This window comes from Chroicocephalus ridibundus, chromosome 6 (genome assembly GCF_963924245.1).
Source record: "Chroicocephalus ridibundus chromosome 6, bChrRid1.1, whole genome shotgun sequence".
NCBI lineage: Eukaryota > Metazoa > Chordata > Aves > Charadriiformes > Laridae > Chroicocephalus > Chroicocephalus ridibundus.
Genome location: NC_086289.1, coordinates 8,371,470 through 8,393,540, shown reverse-complemented (window position 1 = coordinate 8,393,540; position 22,071 = coordinate 8,371,470). Strand labels below are relative to the sequence as shown.

The 22,071-nt window shown below is 41.6% G+C and overlaps 1 protein-coding gene across 2 annotated transcripts; it reads left to right on the top strand.

The window, feature by feature from the left end:
• The first annotated feature begins 1,106 nt into the window (after positions 1 to 1,106).
• LOC134517229 (pancreatic lipase-related protein 2-like) lies at positions 1,107 to 21,729 on the top strand. 2 transcript variants are annotated; one of them, XM_063338518.1, is made up of 14 exons: positions 1,107 to 1,200; positions 5,644 to 5,740; positions 8,838 to 8,886; positions 10,273 to 10,427; positions 12,011 to 12,136; positions 13,688 to 13,822; positions 15,610 to 15,718; positions 16,358 to 16,474; positions 16,555 to 16,677; positions 17,653 to 17,771; positions 18,487 to 18,616; positions 18,922 to 19,033; positions 20,357 to 20,524; positions 21,622 to 21,729. In XM_063338518.1, exons 2-14 carry the CDS (start codon positions 5,738 to 5,740, stop codon positions 21,683 to 21,685), a joined length of 1,410 nt encoding a protein of 469 aa, XP_063194588.1. In that variant the 5' UTR covers positions 1,107 to 1,200; positions 5,644 to 5,737; the 3' UTR covers positions 21,686 to 21,729. The 2 variants fall into 2 exon arrangements, with proteins under 2 accessions (XP_063194588.1, XP_063194589.1); XM_063338519.1 differs by lacking the exon at positions 8,838 to 8,886.
• The last annotated feature ends 342 nt before the right edge of the window (positions 21,730 to 22,071 follow it).

The following is a 22,071-nucleotide window of genomic DNA, read 5'->3' as shown; positions in this document are numbered from 1 at the left end:
TCAAGACCACAAACTGACTTCATGTAGGAACCGTAGATTCAACCCAAGTTACTTCCTGCCCTTAGGCACTTGAATCACTGCTTGCATAAGGATGACAGTCTCTTTTATACAGTTGCCTGAACAGGCGATTATGGCAGCAACTATCCTGCAGATAGCAACGTAGTCACTTGAGGTCTTGCCCAGGAACTGAAAGACCTGGGTTGTGACATCATTGTGACCCACAACGTCCAGATCACAGAGGAGAATCTGTGACTTACATGAGGGACAAACCACAAAGCCATTACAGAGAAAAAGATTAATGACATGATTACCATCATCCTATCCTTCTCCTCCTGACACAATTCTGAATTTGAAGGGCTGTGGCTTCTCTGCCCTAAGCTGATCACAATGTTGTCAGTAGATGCCAGTTATATTCAGAGCAAGCTAACTAATGAGAGCGCTTGGTACAGAGACACCTAATCTGTTAATCCTACGTGGCCCAAGAGGATGTAGATTAGTCAAAATGGTAGCAGGTAGACAGAGCTTGAGTAACTTCACTAGAAAAAGCTAATAAATGCTCAGGCACCTATATTCTCCCCAAGTTGTAACATAGTTTTTCTCACTCCTCCCTTTTTTAAAAAAACTAGCCCACTGTCTGTAAAAAATATAAACAGGCTTGATTATATGCAAATGTACAAGGGTTTGCTTGACAGGGCACGTACGTCAGAGGGATAACAAACAGATAGCTGGTGACTTTCAGCAGGTGACACAGATCGGCGAAATTAAGCTCCTGTTCTGAGCTTCCCCGCAGAGGAGGCTCAGCCCATAGCCTGAGTTTAGGAGAACCGGCTCACTCAGGTAAGCGTTTCATGTTGACTGTTATGAATGGTGCACGTAATAACCCCTCTGAGGGCTAAAACGGCCTCGTCTTGCTTTTCTTCAAACCCATAACACCACTTTAAGAGGTGAAAATTTTGATTAATTAGATACGACGGGAGACAAGAAGAGGCAACATCTGCTATATCCAGCAATAAGGGTATCATTCTTACAAAGGTTCTCACCCACCCACACGAAGCCTATAATTAGACACGGTGTGGGCAGGTCCGCACCCACCGTCGTGGGACTGATTCCAAGTGAAAAGAGCCAGTAGCAACCAGGATTTGACAGGGAGCTGGCTGAACGGAGCTTGCAAAGCAGCAACCCCTCCTGCGTTTCAGAGTGGTAAGTGGCTGAAAATTTGGTAGGGTTTTTGGGCAAGCGTCCTTACTAACTACTGGTTGGGACTGGAGGACTGTAACGACCCCTGCTTAAAATAAGACAGGTTGAATGGCACGGTCTGAGCCAACAGGCAAAAAACAAACAGCAGCACTCAGAGGGATCCTGAGGAGACCCTGGCAGCAGCTACAAGGCTTAAAACTTTTCAATTCCAGGAAATCCCAGCAGGAGATGAGAATTGCTGGGCTGTGATAATGTAATGCAGCTACAAAAACAGGGTGGATTCAGTGGGGCTGAGGTAATTTAAGACTGAATACATCCCTGTGCTTTTAAAGAAAAAACAAAATGACAGTATTTGCACATGGAATCTGGACTGCTTTTTTTTTTTTGAAGGGAAAACGCATGATAACCCAAATAACAGCTGAAATGAAAAATGAGGATAAATTAGGCTACAAAATCAAGCATTACTAGGAGCACTGCAAGTTTAAAGGGAGAATGGAAGTGGGGGAGAATTACAGAGCTGTTATATGAAAGAATGTGGTAAACAAGATGTATTTTGGTATGCTACCACATACAGAAAGCTTGAACTAGTCAGCAGCAAGGGTTATTCTGCACTTTAGAAACGGCAAAAGAAAAATAGTGTTGGTCTTAGAGTTGACTAAATTTAACAGTAGCCTAATCGCGAAGAACAGTGAAGGTCCTGCTGGAAAGGCAGACAAGTGGCCAGATGGTACTGGAGGTCAGATGAAGGCTCCCTAGATGGCACAAAATTGGCACAGCCACTTTCTAAAACAATCATATTTGTCGGGGTTTTATGTGATGCTTGTAATCAGTTTAAATGATCATAATTGTCTCTATAAATTTAAACAGACAAATACCAGTGTAGGGTCAAGGTGAGAACTCTATTATTTAGAAAACCAGAGCAGATACTGCACAAAGTTCTGAAGTGGGAAGCCAAGGACTTGATATTTAATTTTCTTTACTATTATGTCACAATTTATTTATGTCGCTCACCATTTCTAAGCAATTGACAAAACACCTTAAAAGCCCAAATCTTACTGCATTCTCCAATGATGAAACAATGACGCACTTCCCACATTAAACGCCTCCAGAAAAAAAAATTTATCACTATTCTGAGCCATTATTTCAGTTTAATGCCCCAGTCCACTGTCTCAGATTCAGTTTAAAAGGTCAGTAGATATCAAAGAACTCTATTACCCAGAGCAGACAACATACGTGAGTCATTCCTTGCCTTGCAGTATTGGGTGGTTTGGAGAAGGAAATCTACAAAAGGTTCTGGACAGCTTTGCTCCGCTGCAAAATTGATTTATCTAATGTTAAATCTGTGGGTTTCAGAGCTATGCAATTAATATCCATTTCCTCCTGGAGAACTTCACTGTACCTAAAAGCTGATGAGCCAGCAGGAAAGGAGACTGGCTAACGCCAAGATGCTCTTTTACAAATTATTACTCATTTGTATTGAAGCACACCCAAAGAGCCTTCATCCAGAATTAGGACCCTACTATGGGCTGTTTATGGGGAGGAGCTGGAGCTGAAATTAAGTCTTTTATCAATTATGCCAATTATTCTGCTACCTGAATTGGTACACCGTATCACCGGCACTTTGTCCAGTTCTTCGCACACCAGTTTTCAATATTTGATAGCCTGGACAAATAACTGTGTCTGAGCTACTGGAATGGGGACTGTGCCTGGAAAAGATGGTATTCTTTGTATACGCGTAAAGAATGGGCCAGACAACCTCTACAAAACAAACAAAAAAACTTATAACGTACTTTCAGGTATTTGCATATCAGTAAATACATACATGATCTCCCGTTTGTGAGGCCTAAAGATACTAATGTAATATTTTTTTTCCTTAGCTCCTTTTACCATTATGAGTAATGTTACAGTGCTTGGGTGTGCAATTAGCAAGTGTTGTCTAAATGCCTCAGGCTCAGACATGCAAAAATTTGCTGAGAGAACATGAAACTTAACCTGTAACTTCTATAGCCAAGGCTTAAAGGCCAAACTCCGGATGGATTCTTCTCCTTCATGTTGCCTTTATACTCCGTTAACTGAGCGCTGTGCCAAACTACTGGAAAATACGAAAGGCTAAAATAAAACACTGGAAAGACAGAACTGGCATAAATATTCTCTTTTTAAGGAGAGTGCCAGTGCAGGAAACGTAGGAAATATGGTTGGAGTGGTAAGGCAGGAAAAGATGAAAAAAAAAAAAAAAACCAAACCCAACAGCGTAAACAGTGAAAATTAAAAAGATTTGAAAGGAGCTGAAGAACTTAAACTTCACTAGGGAGAAAAGCAGACCTGAAAATTGGAAAGACGGCATAAGATGAAGGGACAAGGAGATGCCACGCTTAACTCCGTTGACAGCTGAAAAGAGCTAGCGCCGCAGATCGTTACTGCAGAAGGAACTGTTCCTGCTCTGCCGCTGCTTGCTTTGAACATAATGATATTAATGCATAGGCTGATGAGGTGACCCTTTAACTTCCCATTTAGCCTCTTTGAAACACAGGATGAGGAAGTGGAAGGCAAGGTCTAGATCATCAGCCCTCGTCCACGCCACTTCTCTCTGTCACATTAAAATGTGATAAAACTCCATCTTAAAACCAGCTGGGTTTGCCCTGTCACTCCACCTCGATGGCTATTTCAGGACAACATACTGGACTTCATTTTTTCATGGCTAGTTCTTGTTCCACCACTACTGCTTTAAGTATCACTGCTCCTCTTCTGGTCTCAGGTTATATCTCTGGGGAACAACCATTTACACTCCGAGATTTCGTACTCCTAGTCTAAAAAGTCGTCTCTCCACGTCTTGCTCTGCATTCCCTCTTTTCCATTCTCGTGATTATCCAAGAAGGCTTTCGCTCAACCTTCTCCATTTTCTCAATAACCCTCTTGAACTGTGCACGCGGCACCAAAGAAACCTCTGTACTCTTTAAATAATACCCCCATCTATATATTGAATACAATACGTATACCTGAAAATACTATTCTTCCAACTGCACGTGTGGAAACAAACACTAACAAGTTCCTTGGCACTTTGAAAGTCACCAGTACTACACTAGCAAGATTTCAAAGCCCTTTTGAGTCATTGCTTCCTCAGATGTTTACCTCCGTTCTGTGAGTATGATATGCAGTGTGACAGCATTTACTTTCCCGAACAATAAAAACATTCATGACCTGTAATATTTATTTACTAATCCATTAGTCTAGATGCCAGTATTTTTTCCAGTATGAGCTCATGCCCGGCAACACCAGTGTTGAAAGCTGGCATGCAGTGTAATGCCAGGAACTGATTCCCCTAAAGCCCCTATCAGTAATGATCCATCATGGGCAGTGAGTAACCGCGGGGTCAAAAGCCACAGCTTAAAAACATGATCATAGCTCGATCGTGATGTGATGTGATGGTGCATAGTAGCTAGAACTGTATTTGTAAATCCAGGAGCTGTCTTCTAATTCTTTGCCGTTATAGTCTGAGATGCAATAATTGCTCAATTTTTAATCTACTTAATCCATGCATTTAATTTTTAATCTACTTAACTGTTGCAGTAGTGCATGTATGTAATTTTAATTTCTTAACCAAAATATCAAGTAGCAGAGCAGATCTTATTAAAATCCGAGTATCATGAGACTTATAATGTTGATCTTATAAGAGTGTCATGTTTGTCATGTCAAGTAACTGAATTCAATTACACAACTTAATCTTTTAACAGTTTTTCACAATTTTTCTTTCATGACTGGGTATCCTGTGGAGCATTTAATTATTTCGCCCCAGGCTGATATTGGACTAAAACTCCACAGGTCTGAAATTCCTCAGGTCATTCATCCTATTTTTGTTTTACCTGTTAGCATACCAGTTTTCTTCAAATCATGTCTCTGGAATTTTCTTACTAATCAGTAACTTTAAAAAGTTGTCAATAGGTTTTTTTGATAGTTTTTTATTTTTTTTAAGGATCTCAGCTATGAGTTACCGAAGTCCAACGATTTTAAAATATGTAATTCCAGCAGCTGTTCTACAGCAAATCTAGAATTATTGTCTGAACAGAGTATCACCATAAATACTTTTTTTCTGGTGTGAACAACATCAGCTGGTTTTGGTAAAGGGAGAAAAAAAAAAAAAAGTGTAAATATTTCACTTCAGCTGCATCATTGCCTTTTGCTCCATTTTATCTAATAACAGATCAAAACCATTGCATCTTTTTAATTTTTCCATGCATGAAATATTCCTTCTTAATTCATGTCTTAATTCTGTTGGCCATAAATAAAGGTTGGCATTGCCATTTTCCTTATGAAATCTGTATGACTTTTAGCTATTAATTTCCAGTTATCAATATTCCCCTTTTTCATTCTTTTGTGTTCTTCCAGTTTCTTTCACTTTACCAAGTGGCCTGTAGGTTTTCAATCTCTTTTCTATTACTTTTTTTTCAGCATAAAGCTACCCAATCTTCATCAAAGAAAACAGTGGCCGTTTTGTATCCTGTTACTGCTCACCAAAGAAAGAGATAAGAAGGGTGGTAAGAGAATGGTGAGTAAAGTTCTAAGCAATTAGAGAAATAACAGATTTTTATTTTTTTTTTAATTTAAAACGAGGTATTTACTGCAATGAGTTTTTTAGATTAAAAATGCTGATAAAAACTCTGAGATTTGGGCTTGCTTCTCTTGAATAGACTGCGTGCGTGTGTTTGTGCGCATGGCCTGAGGAAGGCGTGCAGGTACCTGTGTGGGACTTAAAAATACACTGTTGACAGTCATTGTGCAGACTTTCTCATATCTCACAAGCCATCCACTAGTGGCCCGTGAATCATGGGTTGAGCAACAGTGTCCATAAGATTACCTGATGGCCTATTGTGAAGGACAGCTACTGGTCCAGTGTAGGTTTTATACATTAGATGTCAGTCTAGGAATACTTGCAATTAATATTATTTTTTTTCCTGAGCTGAACAGCAATTTTCAAATACTTAGTGCTGGTTTTGCTTCAGAAGCGCATGTCCTCTGTCCATGGAGTGCAACAATTGAGTTCAGCGTTCAGCAGCCGTCCTACCAGCAATACTGGCTGGGCTGAGATCACATTCACAAACAGGTCATTCCAGTTCCTCTTGTTCAGCACTAAGCTTCTTAAATGCCCAGTGCAAGAATTTTCCCCCCATCAAATCCTACACTGCCTCAACTCTTTTAACAAAGACATAATTTCTTAACATCTTAACACCTACCCACTAAAAAAATTGTCTCCTACCCAAACTATCGTGTTCTCTTAATAACAGAATGAATCAACATTCCACAAAAAATTAAAAAATAAAAATTTTGCATCTTCCATTACTCACCTAGCTACATGTTCATTTCTATTTTCTGCCTTCAGAGGATGAACCTCTGATGGGAAACTACTGATCACTTCTATTTGGCCACAACCTCCCACATTTTCTAAAATGGTTACTCATTAGCCGCCTTTCAGATTTTGAGTCTGAACAGAAATTATACTGCCCTTCCCGCTGTAGCATTCCCAACATGGACTATACATCTCCTGAGTGTGAGCTCTCTCCATTAAATATAAACAAATCCCACTGAGCTCTCCAATTCATTTGATGAGCCACATCTTCCATGATTTTCCTGCACTGTCATCAGTACCATCATGACGATGGGTACTCCTTGACAGATACTCCAGCTGAACAGAGGTGCTCCTTTCGGCTACAGTTAGGATCTCTCTGTTCCTCTCTGTCACCAGCTGCTTAGAGTAACTCCTGACCCTATTCCCTCGTACTCTTACTCACTGCTAGACGTCCTCTCTGCTGCCCACTCTCCTCGAGCAGCTGGTTTTTTCTCTGTTAACTACATCAATGGATATATTAGACTTGGGAACAGAACTGTATTTCCAAGGAAATTTCATGATTCCTCTTCAGCTCTGCACTTTGCAGCTCCAGCTCACTACTTAGATATTCGGCCTTCCTCCTCTGCCCTACCACATAAACAATGAGCTATTACCACACAGGGACTTCAGGGTTGGTTAGAGAGTGCTCAGAGACACGGTCTTTGCACTCTGACCTATCCCATTTGGCTTGTTTAGGAAACCACGTCATTCCAGCCAAGTAATCTGACTTGCACCAAAATAACCCCAGACAGGTAGATCTTATATGCCTCTCCTGCCTGACATTCAACACAGAAGCTTCAAGGACAAATTCTGTGACATTCCAAATTGCTTCTGGTTTGTTTCTGAGAGCATTCGGTAGTGTCAATGACATTTGGAGTGCTGGTTTTCTACTTTTCTCACATCGACAAATCTCTTAAAAATATCCCTTGGAGGGAGACAGTCTCCCACATAACAATATTATACCTACTAAATTTACCATTTCTCCTTAATTACTTATAATGAGCTATCTCAATGGCCAGGGGTGAGAGCTCAAAATTTTTGCTTTACAAGAAAATTGGTGTGTTGAAAATGGGAGGCAGGTGCCATAGGAAACACCTAGAAGAGGACAAAATTGAGAACAGTGAATAAGGCAAACAGGAAGGGAGGAGAATGGTGAAATATATGGAACCCCTGCCATGGGAAAGCCAAGTAAGGAAAGTGTAGAGGAAAGGAATCTGAATAAAGTCAGGATATGAAGGTGCATAAACGCAAAGAGCAAAAGCAAAAGGCAGCACAAACAGCCTGAAGAATCATAGAATCATTCAGGGTGGAAGGGACCTTCAAGATCATCGAGTCCAACCATTAACCTAGCACTGCCAGGTCCACCACTGAACCATGTCCCTAAGCACCATGTCTACCCATCTTTTAAATACCTCCAGGGATGGTTACTCAAGTACTTCCCCGAGAAGTCTGTTCCAGTGCTTGACAACACTTTTGGTGAAGAAATTTTTTCCTAATATCCAATTTAAAACTCCCCTGGTGCAACTTGAGGCCATTTCCTCTCATCCTATTGCTTGTTACTTGGGAAAAGGGACTGACAGCCACCTTGCTACAACCTCCTCTCGGGTAGCTGTAGAGAGAGCGATAAGGTCTCCCCTCAGCCTCCTTCTCTCCAGGATAAACAACCCCAGTTCCCTCAGCCAATTAGACTTGTAATCTAGAGCCTTCTCCAGCTTCGTTGCCCTTCCCGGAACATGCTGCAGCTCCTCAATGTTTTTCTTGTAGTGAGGGGCCCAAGCTGTTGAGTGTGCAGACTTTATCAAGTTTCAAGTATCACTGTCTTTGTTCTACCACGCCTCCCACCTATCTTCTCACAGATAGCAAAAATCAGGACCTCGTGATCCGATTCACTCCCTCAGCAACCTGCATGCGGTATTGGCTGTGCAAGAAATGCAATGAACAGCAAAACTGAGTGAAGGGGAAGGATCACCTCCCTCATCCTGCTGGCAACGCTCTTCCTGATGCAGCACAGGATGCTACTGGCTGCCTTTGCTGCAAGGGCATGTTGCTGGCTTATGGTCAATTGGTGTCCACCAGGACCCTCAGGTCTCTTTCTGCAAAGCTTCTTTTCAGTTGATGGGTCCCCAGTGTGTACTGACCGGTGTATGACATTATTGCCCTTCACGTGCAGGTTTTTGTATTTTTCTTTGTATTAAACTCTTTTAAAAAGGACAAATCACTCTAAATAAAATGGTTAACCTGTTTATTCAATTTGCTTTAGGTGGTTGGAATGTGGATTACTGCACTTTATCTCCTTGGCACAGTAGCAGGTGAGACACAATTTCTATAAAAACCACCACTAGACAGCAAGTTGAGACGAAATAATATTTCGGAGATCATGACTGGTATTTTCCTTTACACTGAAGTTGTAGTATGATTTGCGTGTCATTGCATGACACTGTCTATTAGTGTGCATAGAACTAATGCTAAAAGGCTCTGCTCTGTTTAAATTTTATTATTAAGAATACAAGACACACAACTCTGTGCTGAAAATTCACAGAGAATTTCAGACTCACGTGTCCTATTCTATCTACGTGGGCTGCCTTTACACAACTGCTGTGTACAAAGAATCAATCATAGAATCACAGAATTGTTAGGGTTGGAAGGGACCTTAAAGATATCTAGCTCCAAACCCCCTGCCCTGCGCAGGGACATCTCGAACCAGACCAGGTTGCTCAGAGCCCCGTCCAGCCTGGCCTTAGAAACTTCCAGGGATGGGGCTTCCACCACCTCTCTGGGCAACCTGTTCCAGTGTCTCACCACCCTCATGGCGAAGAACTTCTTCCTAACGTCCAGTCTGAATCAACCCATCTCTAGTTTTAATCCATTCCCTCTAGTCCTACCATTACCCGACATCCTAAGAAGTCCCTCCCCAGCTTTCTTGTAGGCCCCCTTAAGATACTGGTAGGCCACTATAAGGTCTCCTCAGAGCCTTCTTTTCTCCAGACTGAACAACCCCAACTGCCTCAGCCTGTCCTCATAGGAGAGGTGCTCCAGCCCTCTGATCGTCCCCGTGGCCCTTCTCTGGACACATTCCAGCACGTCCATATCTTTCTTGTAGTAGGGGCTCCAGAATTGGACGCAGTACTCCAGGTGGGGTCTCACGAGAGTGGAGTAGAGGGGGAAAGAACCACTCAGCAACAGGACCCTTAGCATAACAGACAGTGCTAAAACACGAAAGTTGAGCATAAGTGAGCAAGACACCCATTTGAGCTAGAAAAGGCTACTATATTGAAAGAAATTATCATTTCATTCACAATACAAGGTTACTTGTAGAAGGATACGTAGATATCCTTCATTCCTATGAACAGAGACACAATGCTATGGAGTGGAAGCATGCAGGACCAATCCTAACAAGCACTTCTTACAAGACCTTTTTTTTTTTTTAAAGAAATTGAGTTAATCCTTCACAAGACTAGAAAACGATGTCAAAACGGTGTCTGGGTCTTTACTTGGTTTATCCTCAAATTACTTAGCTCCCGTTGTGTTACCTGCCTCAGGCAATATCCACTAAGGAAACAAGAATGAATATCAGTTTCAAAATAAATCATAAAATTAAATTCTGAGTTTTCTGCTCTTCAGGCTGTTGTAGTCTCAAATACATCATCAAGCGTAAGAGAGTCCAACATATAAACACATTGTTTCTTCCACTCTAGGTAAAGAAGTTTGCTACCCCAGGCTTGGCTGTTTTACAGATGACCCACCCTGGTCCGGGGTACCGGGGAGACTTCTGACAGGTCTGCCTGATTCTCCAGAACATATGAACTTGAGCTTCTCTCTCTACACCAGAGAAACAGGAAATAACTCACAGGTGACATTTATTTTTAACATCGAGAACTGACTAAACCTACAAGTGTTTGTTAACATGTTAAAAAGTCTACATCAGCCATCATAGGCAAACAAGTCAGAATAAGAAGATAGTCTGAAGGTACAGTAATGAATGTACTTTCAGGTAAAGCACAAAAAAAAAAAGCTATGAATGCACGGTAGGACATAACAGCTTTCCTGGCATTTTCCTGCACAAGGACATGGATTACGGCAGACTGCCTTTTGCATGCATGTAGGTCTCTGAGGAAAGCTGGAGACTCATTCAAATAAACACCCTTCTGAGTATTCAGATAGGAGAGCTGCTGTTTCGCAGGGAAGCTAGCTAGGAAGATACTGTCAGCTTTTTAAGAGAAAAGACTGATTTTATGCAATTTCTAAACCCACATTCCACCTTGAAATCTGAGGGATTTTACATTCTTACCTGTCTCTCTGCACCCTGAAAATAAGACAGAGCTACCCAAGTTGCTTATGCCCTGAAATACTGAGAGCAATGTGGAGGAACCTGTAAGATCAGGAGCTGGGACCACATCGCTTCAGCAAATGCTTATGAAATTGCTAAATCCCTCTCAGGCTCCCAGACCTAGCGTCCCCTGAGCTGTACGGGGAGATGTTTAGGATTCCTCTGGCATGAACTATGATGCCATCGCTGCCATTGCAGACATCATTGCTTACAGCAGTCCTGGTTGCCATGCTGAGAATCCCACTCAGGCTCTCTAAGGATGAGAAGTTATACCTGTAATAAATTTTTACTATCTGCAGAGCAGGGACAGGTGAGCATACAAGATAAATGCAGCCGCAGGTTAGTCAGCACTTCTGTTGTTGACAAAATAAGTCAAAATACACCTTACACTACTTCCCAGCCACTAAACTTAAATGTTTCTATGATCTAAGGCACAGCCCAAACTCCCTGAGCTCACATCACAGACCCTGTATTTGTCCAAAAACAATACAGACAGTCAGATATTGTTCTCAGAGGAAAAGGAAAATATGTAACTAAGCAGCTTGCAGCAAAGTGTGAAGATCACCTTCGCCCCTATTGCACGCAGTTCTTGTATGAAATTCTTTCAGCCTTTCTGGGGCAGCTAATCACAAAATCAGGCATAGAAACATCACCTATCTAGGAAAAAAAAAAAGGCAAAAAAAAAAAAAAAAGCTGTTGCTTAGATGCAGAGCAGCACATTGAAGCCAAAGGTCAGGTCAGTAAAAGGGCAAGTTGAACCAGGAGATGTGGAGCTGGTGGGCTGCCCTCTGGAGCAACTCCTCCAACTCAGGCCAACAGGCATCATGTAACACTGTGTCCCTTTTAGGTTGCTTCATGTTCCACATAAGGCAGTTCTTCCGCCATGAAGCAAAATAGATAGGTGCAATAGAAACCACATGGGCACAACTTCTTCAGAAACCACAGTGGAGCTGAGAAAATCCCCGAGTTCCAAAAATCACAGACTGTCTGTTCAAAGCAGTCCCTTCAGTCCTGCAGAGGTGATGACCTAGATGACTTTTTTTAAATGTTTGAAAGTATGAATAGATAAAACCTTTTTTCTTTTTTTTTTTTCCCCCCCCACACAGGTGATCTCGGCAATAAACTCCTCAACCATCCAAAACTCACATTTTTCCTCACGTAGGAATACCTCCTTCATCATTCATGGATTTGGCAGCACTGGAAAAACAGGCTGGGTGGTAGAAATGTGCTTGGTATGAGAGAGCATCCTCTGATTTCCATCAGCAGTTGTAACTACAATCTGCCAGTATCCTTTAGGCACTAACGTTCACCTTCCATTTTGCAATTCATTAGGTAGTAGCAGATAACAACTAAGAAGTAAATTTCACAAAAGCCAAAGTGTTCCCTCTCTGGAAGATGCAGCATAGTCAAAGTTTCTTGGTCATGTCTGACACTATGCTTCTCTAGAGAGTTTCCATCCCCAAACCCTACAGATCAGGTCAAAGCAATACATTGAGCAGATGTCCCCAGCCTCTACAGCGGTGTCAGAACATCGTATTAGACACACCAATTCACCGCTTCTCCCATTAGCAAAAATTGAACCATCTTTCAGTCAAAAAAGTCTTCCTGAGTTGTAAAGCTCAGGTTTCAGTCTACAAATACTATTCTGAGTCACCGCTATTCAGTTCTTAAAAAAAAAACCAAACAAGCAAACAAACAAAAACCAACAAAAACCAAAACAAAAACAAGCCCAACAACAGAAAAATCCTTTTTGTTTGATCACAGACTGCAATGAAAAAAAGATTTCCAATATGAAATGTGGAAGCTACCACAGAACCAGCAGAGTGAACTCTGTCAGTGACAGCCTTGGCTCTGACAGATAAGCAAAATCTACTCTTGTTTCTGCTTCTTCCACGCTGGCAGGGAAAAGGAGAAGCTAGGAAAAGACCACCACTAAATACCAAGTCACAGATCTGTAGAATTATTTTTGTTCGTAAGTCCCTGAAAACTTTTAATCTAGAATATTGAATTTCCCATTTTTTTAGTTGAAAAGAAACAGCAATTCTATCTGCCTCTCCATACTACAAACCGTGCTTATGGTGCCTATAGGAGAGGAGGGAATCCAGCATTCAAGACACTATCACTTGAAGCTTCTATTTTCCTTGTCATTCACTTTCAGCTGTTTACCATAGATAAATTTTTGTTTCCACTCCTTGTTCTTTCTCAAACCCGAGCTAAGCCTCTGTCGTAGACAGCTGTAGCTGCAGACTTTGATATATTCTTCCAGTGGAAGAATCACTGGTCTCTGCAAGACAGTGAGCAGTTCCAAAGTGACCAACACATTATCTTCCTTACTGAAATAGAAACTTCCTACTCTGCCCCAAACCTTTCCAGTCTGCTATGTCTCTCTTAAAGACACTTGGTAAATAAGTTTACTTTCTATATAATCCAGTTAAACTATCAACATCCCTCAAAGAAACTCACACACTGCACATAGCAGCTACTGTGCAGTTGTGTGGCTTTTCCAAATTATTTCAAATAGGTATACAAATGGCTTATAAAATAAAATATTTTTATTACAGTCTTTCATAATTGATACTTTTGGGATTAATGGCTTGTTATATTCTGTTCTGTAAGAAGTGGTGTGTTCCAGTGTGGTACGGGCTACAGTGAAGAGTCCTGTATCTTAATGAATGATAAATTACATTATTATATTACCTTTTAATGATTATTCTGATTTAAGTTGAATCTCTGTTTGTTATTATGTTTCCTTAAATACTTTGCTTTATGTGTTCCCACATGAGCTGTTACTGGAAGTGGAAAACATCAACTGCATTGCGGTCGATTGGGAAGAAGGTGCTAAAGGCACCTACATCAGTGCAGTCAACAACATCCGCGTGATTGGGGCTGAGGTTGCTTATTTCATAAAAACTTTACAGGTAAAAGACACAGCTTTACCGCCTACAATTCTTAAGCGGATGCAGTGGGGTTATGATGCTGCTGCTTTGATTTTGAACCTTGTCCAGTGTGGTCAGGCAATGCTTCAGGAAGAGCTGAACAATGTTGAGATACAGCTAATTATACTGATTGTGAACGCTGTAAGGACTTCTGACAGCCACAAAAGACGCAAATTAAGCTAATGTGGTTCAAAAGAGGTGCCAATTAATTAAAGACCGGTAGATGGCAACATTTCCATATGATGATACAAGCAAGAAGGCATTCAGTGGAAATGAGGCAAGGCCTCGGTGATTACGAGCTTTGCCAGCCTTGTGTATGTGTTCTAGAAGCAAATTAGTATCTCAGCTTAGCATCACCGGAACGAGCAGGAGCTGGCTCGCTCGATAATGGCATGTTTGCTGTCGACAGGCACAATAAACTGTCCAGTTGCCTTCTGGTTGTGAACTTCATGTTCCTGAAGGCAAGCATTCACATCTACATACGTAGCACAGAACCGCTCGGTTATAGAGTTTGAGAGTATCAGCATTTCCTGCTGACTTCAGAAAGCTTCGTGAGTACCTGGAACTGCTGAAAATCAGAATCCTGCCTGGCTATGGACTTAATCCTGATGAGGAGGTGTTCATTTTAAAGTGCTGCAAGAGATATAGCCCAGAGCTCACAGAGCAAAGTGCCAACTTCACGCGCACCTGAGCGTCAAACACTTCCCCAGAATCTGCTGGGGTACAATCTACTGCTTCTACCTAGGAAACTCATCTCTACCCTCACACATTTGCCTCTGTATCTTCCTTCTTTGCGTAGAAATCCCAGGTCACTTGAAGATGGGTTCAGTTTCTCATTTAATATCTCTATTACTGCATCATTTGCAGTCTAGGCCTCTCTTTCTTCCATTACAAAAAAAAAAAAAAAAAGAAATTATACAGAAATGATCCTTAGGCTTTCTTTCCTTTTCCCCAATTTACAAACTTCTGGAGTTTGAGTTCAGAAAAAGTTAAGTTGCATTGTCAATGGAAGTACTTCAGTAAGATGTATTCGAAGGAATCTGCTGTCTAACGATACAGACAGACAGGCCAATACTACAGATCTGTTTTTATTTTGGTACGCGCATGACAAAACAAAACCTAGTGTAAAAACCTCAAGCAATTAGCAACCAATCCTTATGTCACTACAAAACCCAGCAAATCCCTGGCTGAAAGGTGACCCCTGCATACAGCCCACACGCTGATTAATCTCCATTTCCACCCACAAAGCACGTGTGATGTTTCAGCAGTGCAGGTCTTGTACAGGTGACACTTGGCAAAGAGGAGAATGAGCGTCACCCCACCTAAGCTTCTCAGTGAAAATAGTACTGAGTGATATGATCACATATTCTAAGCAGACATATGGAGAATAGACATGTGATAAGAGGGCTCCATAATAGAGTAAATCAATAAAAAATAAGATCATTTTGATGGAAGATGACATTAGGGCTTGATCCAAATGAGAAAAAAGGTTCATATTTTGTCACCAAGGGTAACTGAGGATGGTAACCATATGCCAACACCATAACAGTGAATCCATCATCACTAGGCATTTAGAATTCTACATTGGATCATTTTCTATCAAGTCTTCAAGTAATTTAAACAATAATTAACTCAAGGAACTCACACCCTGTTTGCTATGCAGGAAGTCAGTCTAGATGTTCACAAAGGCCCGTAATGTAAGACATCCTCTTTACTTGCTATTTAAAGCCTGTGTTCTTGTCTCCCACCACCACGACCTTAATGATCAGGAACTCTTCAGATACTTCCTTTGCAAAATTCATCTAATTGGCCACAGCCTGGGAGCACACACTGCAGGAGAGGCGGGAAGAAGGATCCAAGGCATCGGGCGGATAACAGGTAGGCTGGTCACTGAGGTGCATAGCACTAAAAGCTGACATAGCATGTTCCTAAAGTAGGAAAGGAACTTGCAACACACTGCTCTGTAGACTGGAATTACATTTTTGACAGTGCTGGAGACACCATGTGTGAGAACAGGCAAACTTTACGCTTCTCAGAAACAGGGGTAATTATTACATCTTCTTTCTCTAATTAAGTTAAAAACTCTCTAGTGGAAAACTTTAGTGGAAGGACAAACATATTTAATATGTTTTTAACATTACTGTCATTCACTGGGTTAGATCAAGCCCTCCACAAAGACAAAGCAGCGTATCAAGAATCCTCAGTTTTTCCTATACGTAAAGCTTTACAGGCCAGTAATAAACTCCCAGGTAATGAAATGCCTCCTTCAGAGTAATACGATGCCATTATATAGTTTATTAGAAAATATTTCACTTCTGTTGGAATAAGTTTGCACAAAGGCTCAAAAAAACATATTATTGCATATTTTTCTCAGTTCACCTTAGAATTCACATCATTATTGTTCAACGTGCTTGTGCAGTACTGAACATCTGATGTTGTAAGATGGCAAAAGACATATTAACACGTGCAACACCTCTCTCTCTCCCTCCCTCAACCAATAAATGTGGGGGTTTTCAGGCTTAGACCCTGCTGGGCCCTATTTTGAAGGTACTCCTCCTGAGGTGAGACTGGATCCTTCAGATGCAAACTTTGTTGATGTTATTCACAGTAATGCTGCTCACTTCCCTGCCATCGGTAAGTGTTTGTGTACAAACAAATACCTGCAGGGATGGGGACATCACCAAGACACTGACATCATCACACGTGTATCTCAGGGCTTGGAATATATAACACCAGCGGTCACCTTGACTTTTACCCAAATGGAGGAACTGTGATGCCTGGATGCACCGATTTAATTCCGGAGATGAAACAAAGTGATTTTGAAGCTATCATTGCAGGTAAACACACACTCCCAACACGTGTACTCCATTATTTTTGTTTAATCCTGAAACATGAACTGTGACTTTTTCTCCCCAATGTAACTGTCTATTTGGGAGAAAACAGCAAAACAGAATTGGTTTTTGCCTATTTACTCATAAGTAAGGAAAGGCAATAAGGAAGAACAAAGGCTGGATCAGAACACTGTAGGGACAGGAGGAATAATACAGGACCAAGTTTTGCTTCTGTAATTTGAAACTGGTGCTGCAGAACACACAAAAAAACCCCCAGAAAACGGGGAGTCTGGAAGTTCAACACCCTGACAACCTTAGCAGGAGGTTTTCTAGGCTGAGACAGGCCAGCGTCATGTCCAAGCCTGTGGCATGACACCACCACCTTGTCTTCCTTGCAGACGCTGCAAAGTGCATCCAACGCTTATAAGGCATGAATTAGGCAAAAGCACTCAGTGTTTGCAGGGACTGCACATGCCTCACCTCTCTACCCGAGACTTCTCTCTCTTCTCCTCTTTGGGGAGGTTGGCAGAAGGCCGATGGGTTCTCTTTCCTCTCTCTATATATATATATACGCACGCGCACGCACAGATATATATGGCTGCCTTCATAAAAGGGACTATTAGGCCACAGCAGACCAATGCATCAAGAGATGCACCACTTAGATGTGGTGTTAAGGGATATGGTGTAAGGAAGAACTTTGTAGAGTGGAGATGATGGTTGGACTCGATGATCCCCAGGGTCTTTTCCAACCTAAGTGATTCTATGATTCTATGAAATCTTGGGGTAACTGGCACACAGTTCTCTGGATAAAGCACAGACAAAACACTAACTTCTACTGCAACTCGAAATGTGTAAATTCAGTTGAAAAATTATTACAAGACCATACTGCTGTTCTGTGCCTCAGCCGTTTCCATGTTGAGGCAAGTGCAGCTCTTACACAGGAGGTTATTGCATGGATGCTCATAAACTTTGTTCCAACAGATGCTACGGTCATTGGAGGGTGCCATCACTCTCGCAGCCATGAGTTTTATTTTGAAAGTATCCTCTATCCCACCGGATACCTTGGATATCTCTGTGAAACGTACAAAGCCTTTGAGTCAGTAAGTATATCAGCCCAGGAATGAGCAAGCTGTAAAGAAAATAATCGAGGTCTCTGCACTAACGATAGGTCCCGTGCACCCGGATGCTGGTGCGTTGTGCTCTCGTGGGGTGGTTTGGTAGGAGGAAGAGTGGAAAATGAATCCCCGAAGCACAAATGATATCACCAAATAGGAAAAAAAATTAAACCCTGTACAATTCTCACCCTAAACCTTTACAGAAAGAGCACATAAAGTAGATGTATCTACCCTACTGAGCCCTGGCTGGAAGAAGAGACATTTGGAGCCTCCAAAATCATTGGCTCTTCTCTAATTTACACTGGGCACTGATTAGAGCACCTAAATAAACACACTTATGAACAATGTTCCTTTTTTCCCCCGCCATATTGTATTGCAGAGTGGATGCAGGGAAATTACCTTCCCAGTGGAAGGGTAAAATTGGCTTATATTTTGTCCTAGACTCTGGCTGAAAAAAATAATATTTGAACTAGGGAGTTTCAGACCATCATCCACACAGGTGTTAAACCTGCTCATTCCACACCCGCTCGGTATTGATGGGTGCGGGAGCTGTTAGCCGTCATGTTTTGGTGGCAAGGTATGACAGCATACAATGCTGCCACAGCTTTGCAAGATCAGAACAGCATCTTGGGCCTTAATTTTGTTAGAGGTAGGATGAAAAAAAATACTCCTAATTAACTGGTGCTCTTATTTTCCCTAGGGAGACTGTTTCCCGTGTCCCCAGGAGGGATGTCCAATGATGGGGCACTACGCTGACAGATTCCCAGATAAATTGAAGAGGGTAAACCAAAAGTATTTTTTAAACACAGCAGCAGATCCACCTTTTGCTAGTAAGTGGAGGAGGTTTGTTAACAGTTGTTCACATTCGAAAAGTGATTGCCTTGACGTGATTTACAGCCACGCACTTCTGTTGCTTCTACAAACAACCACTAACACCTCTGACAAAAAAAAAAAAGTGCTACGTCAGTTATCAAAATTCAAGATCACTGAGTCTTTCATTTGCTAACATGAACAAATTCCCGGGGGGGTGGGGGGGGAGTGGGAAGGAACAAAACCAGAACTTTCCACTATATTAGCATTTTTAGATCTCTCGTATCAATGGCAATCTAGTTTTATTTTGCTTTTCTTTATGCAGCTTGGAGGCAAAAAGTATTTCTCAAACTGTCTGGTGTAAAGAAAATGAGGGGGGACATAAACCTGGTTTTCCATGACACAGAGGGGAACACAAAAGAATATGAAATTGCCAGGTAAGATAAATTAATATTTCCCTATAGCATTTAATGCTGCTAACCTTAATCTACAGATTTTCCACGTATTTAAGCAGTGCAAACACTTATTCTGCACTGCAGACATTCTACTTAACATCAGACATGAAAAAAACTTATCCAATAGATAAGACGTATGAAGGCAGAATGGTTGCAAAAAGGACATGGAAGTCACTTCCTTTACATGAATTCATAGAATCACCTGTGTTGGAAGGGACCTTTCAGATCATCGAGTCCAACCAGCAACCTAACTCTGACAAAAACCATCACTGAACCATATCTCTAAGCACTATGTCTACCCGTCTTTTAAATATTTCCAGGGATGGTGCCTCAACCACTCCCCTGGGCAGCCTGGGCTTAATAACCCTTTCAGTGTAAACATTTTTCCTAATATCCAATCTAAACCTCCCCTGGCGCAACTTGAGGCCATTTCCTCTTGTCCTGTTGCCTGTTACTTGGGAGAAGAGACCGACCCTGACCTTGCTACCCCCTCCTTTCAGGGAGTTGTAGAGCGCGATGAGGTCTCCCCTCAGCCTCCTTTTCTCCAGGGTAAACCACCCCAGCTCCCTCAGCCGCTCCTCATAAGACTTATGCTCCAGACCCCTCACCCGTCACAGAATTATGTGACTTTATGATAAATTAGGAATACAGTTTGACAGGAGAAGTGCTGTGTTTCCAGATGTGTAAATTTATTTATTTTTTTTTTAAAGAGCAACTCAGAGAATGCACATAATTCATAGGGTGCTCACCCATTACACACGGGCTTTAGCACTACTGCTCCCACGCGAGCGTGGTGTCACATGTGTCCGCATACTCACTCCACGTGCTGACAAGACTCTCTGCTCTGCCCGTGACTTGCTGGATGATCTCATGCAAAGCCATCCTATGCCTGAACTTACCAAATTTGCAAAGTGGATACCTCCTTCCTCCGCAGACCAAAGCCCCACGGAAGTTGCCAGCTCATCCATAAAATCCTCCCCGATAACCTTGTCTGGAACTCTCCCTGTAGCGATACCTGCAAAACTCAGCACCCGTGGGTGCTGGAGGCAGTCCCAGCCTCACCCGTACCACCTCCCGGTGGTCTCCTGACATGTGAGCATTTAAAGTTTGCAGTGGTTTTTTTCAGCCTCTCCCCATTCAGCACATAACATCCCAGAGTGCTTACCCAGTGACCTCTGCTGTTGCAAAGAAAACAGCAAAAGTGCAAATTTCTGTTCTAACAAAGGGGAAAACACACATCTTGTGGAAAATGTGATTTTGTTCAATAACCTCTAAACTGCGTTGCTGTCTTCATTCTATTTGCAGCGGTGTCCTTTCTCAAGACGAAGTTTATACAAAATACCTTGATGTTGAAATTAATCCAAGAAATACTACAAAAATTGAATTTCTGTGGAATAAAGCCATATTCACTCTGCTCTGGGCAAGACTGGGAGCAGAAACAGTCAATATAATTCATGGAGAAGATGGGCGTAGGTACGTACATCCCTTTTAAGGTCAGAAGGAATGGGAAAGGAGTGCAAAAACCCCAGGAGACAGAACTGAAAAATGGTCTTGATAAATTGGACACGTGGTTTGCAATCAACAATGTGAATTTCAGCAATGACAAAGACAAGATATTAGACTTTGGACAGAAAAACAAATGTTTGAGTACAAACCAGGGAATAACTGTCTGGAAAGGAATACAGCAGTAAATAATTTGGAATGTATACTGTTTTGCCACAGCAAAACAATTACAAACCAAGATAAAGCAAGTCTCATTCTCAGGTGCGTTACCAAGAGCATTGTATAGAAGATCCAGGGAGTAATCATTCTAATTGGCATAACTGGGGTGAGACTGTCACTAGAAGGGTTATTTTTGAGTTTGGAGAGTATACTTCAGGAACGATGTCCACAGCCTGAAGTCCAGAAGAATAGCAAAAAGAAGTTTAGAAAACATGATCTGTGCAGAGCACCTGAAGGAAGTGTGTTTCTCAATAAAGAAAAGCCTGGAGAGAAGCACAAAAACATAAGTGCAAACTGTCTGTGAAGGATCACAGTCAACTATTCTACTTACCTACAGGGTTTAGGTCAAGGTTTAACTGATGTTTAAATCAATGTTTAATTGATGCAACAGAGGAAGTATTGGTTAGATATTAGGAAAAATAAACTTTCCTATAGTTTGGCATTGGCACGGATTATTTAGAGAAGCTGATGAAATCCCTTTCAGTGTGAGCTCCTAAAAAAAAGCTGCAAAGCTTTGACTGGGGGAATCTAGTTAAGCACCTAGCCTAAATAAAAGGAGCTTAACAAGACGCCTTTCTATTTTTTTTATTTAGAGCTCTATATTTGTGAGTCTAGAGATTAATTGTATTAAAACTCTATTCTTATGCCTGGTCCCCAAAGGAAGGAAATTCACCTTGTTACTGATAATATACAGATGCTAATATTCTGTACAGCAGGCTTTTAGGAAGGCCTAAGTGGGATTATGGACCAAACTTAGAACCCTCAAGGTGACAGCTGACAACCTTTCATTCTTCTTTGGGGGCGGGGGGGGTGGGAATCTTGATTCAAGTATTTTTTTTCCTTCCCAGGTCAACTTTTTGTGGTCGTGGAACCGTGACATATGGAGTTCCCCAGTTACTTACACCTTGCTAGAGGTCACCGACTACAACTGTTCGATATACAGCAGCTGAGCAAACCATCGGTCCTGTGCACAGGAATATTGGTACACAAGGCTATTAAAGCAAAACTCAAACTGCCTGTTGCTTCCTTTATTTTTTTTCAGTTCTTTGCAAACACACTGGTCAATGTTTTTCGCGTTTGAACCAAGTTTATTGTGCTTATAACTATAGAAGCAACTGGAAATCACATATGCTAAAATCCACTTATAACACTGCGCAGTCTTACTCTACTAGGGCGCAAGGAAAGCGGGTAAGAACTGTTTCCCACCGCATTGATAATTTGCCAGATTTTCTATCTATCAAACATTCTCAAGGCAAACCATTACTTCAGCACATGCCTGGGGCTGGGAATAGTCCCAA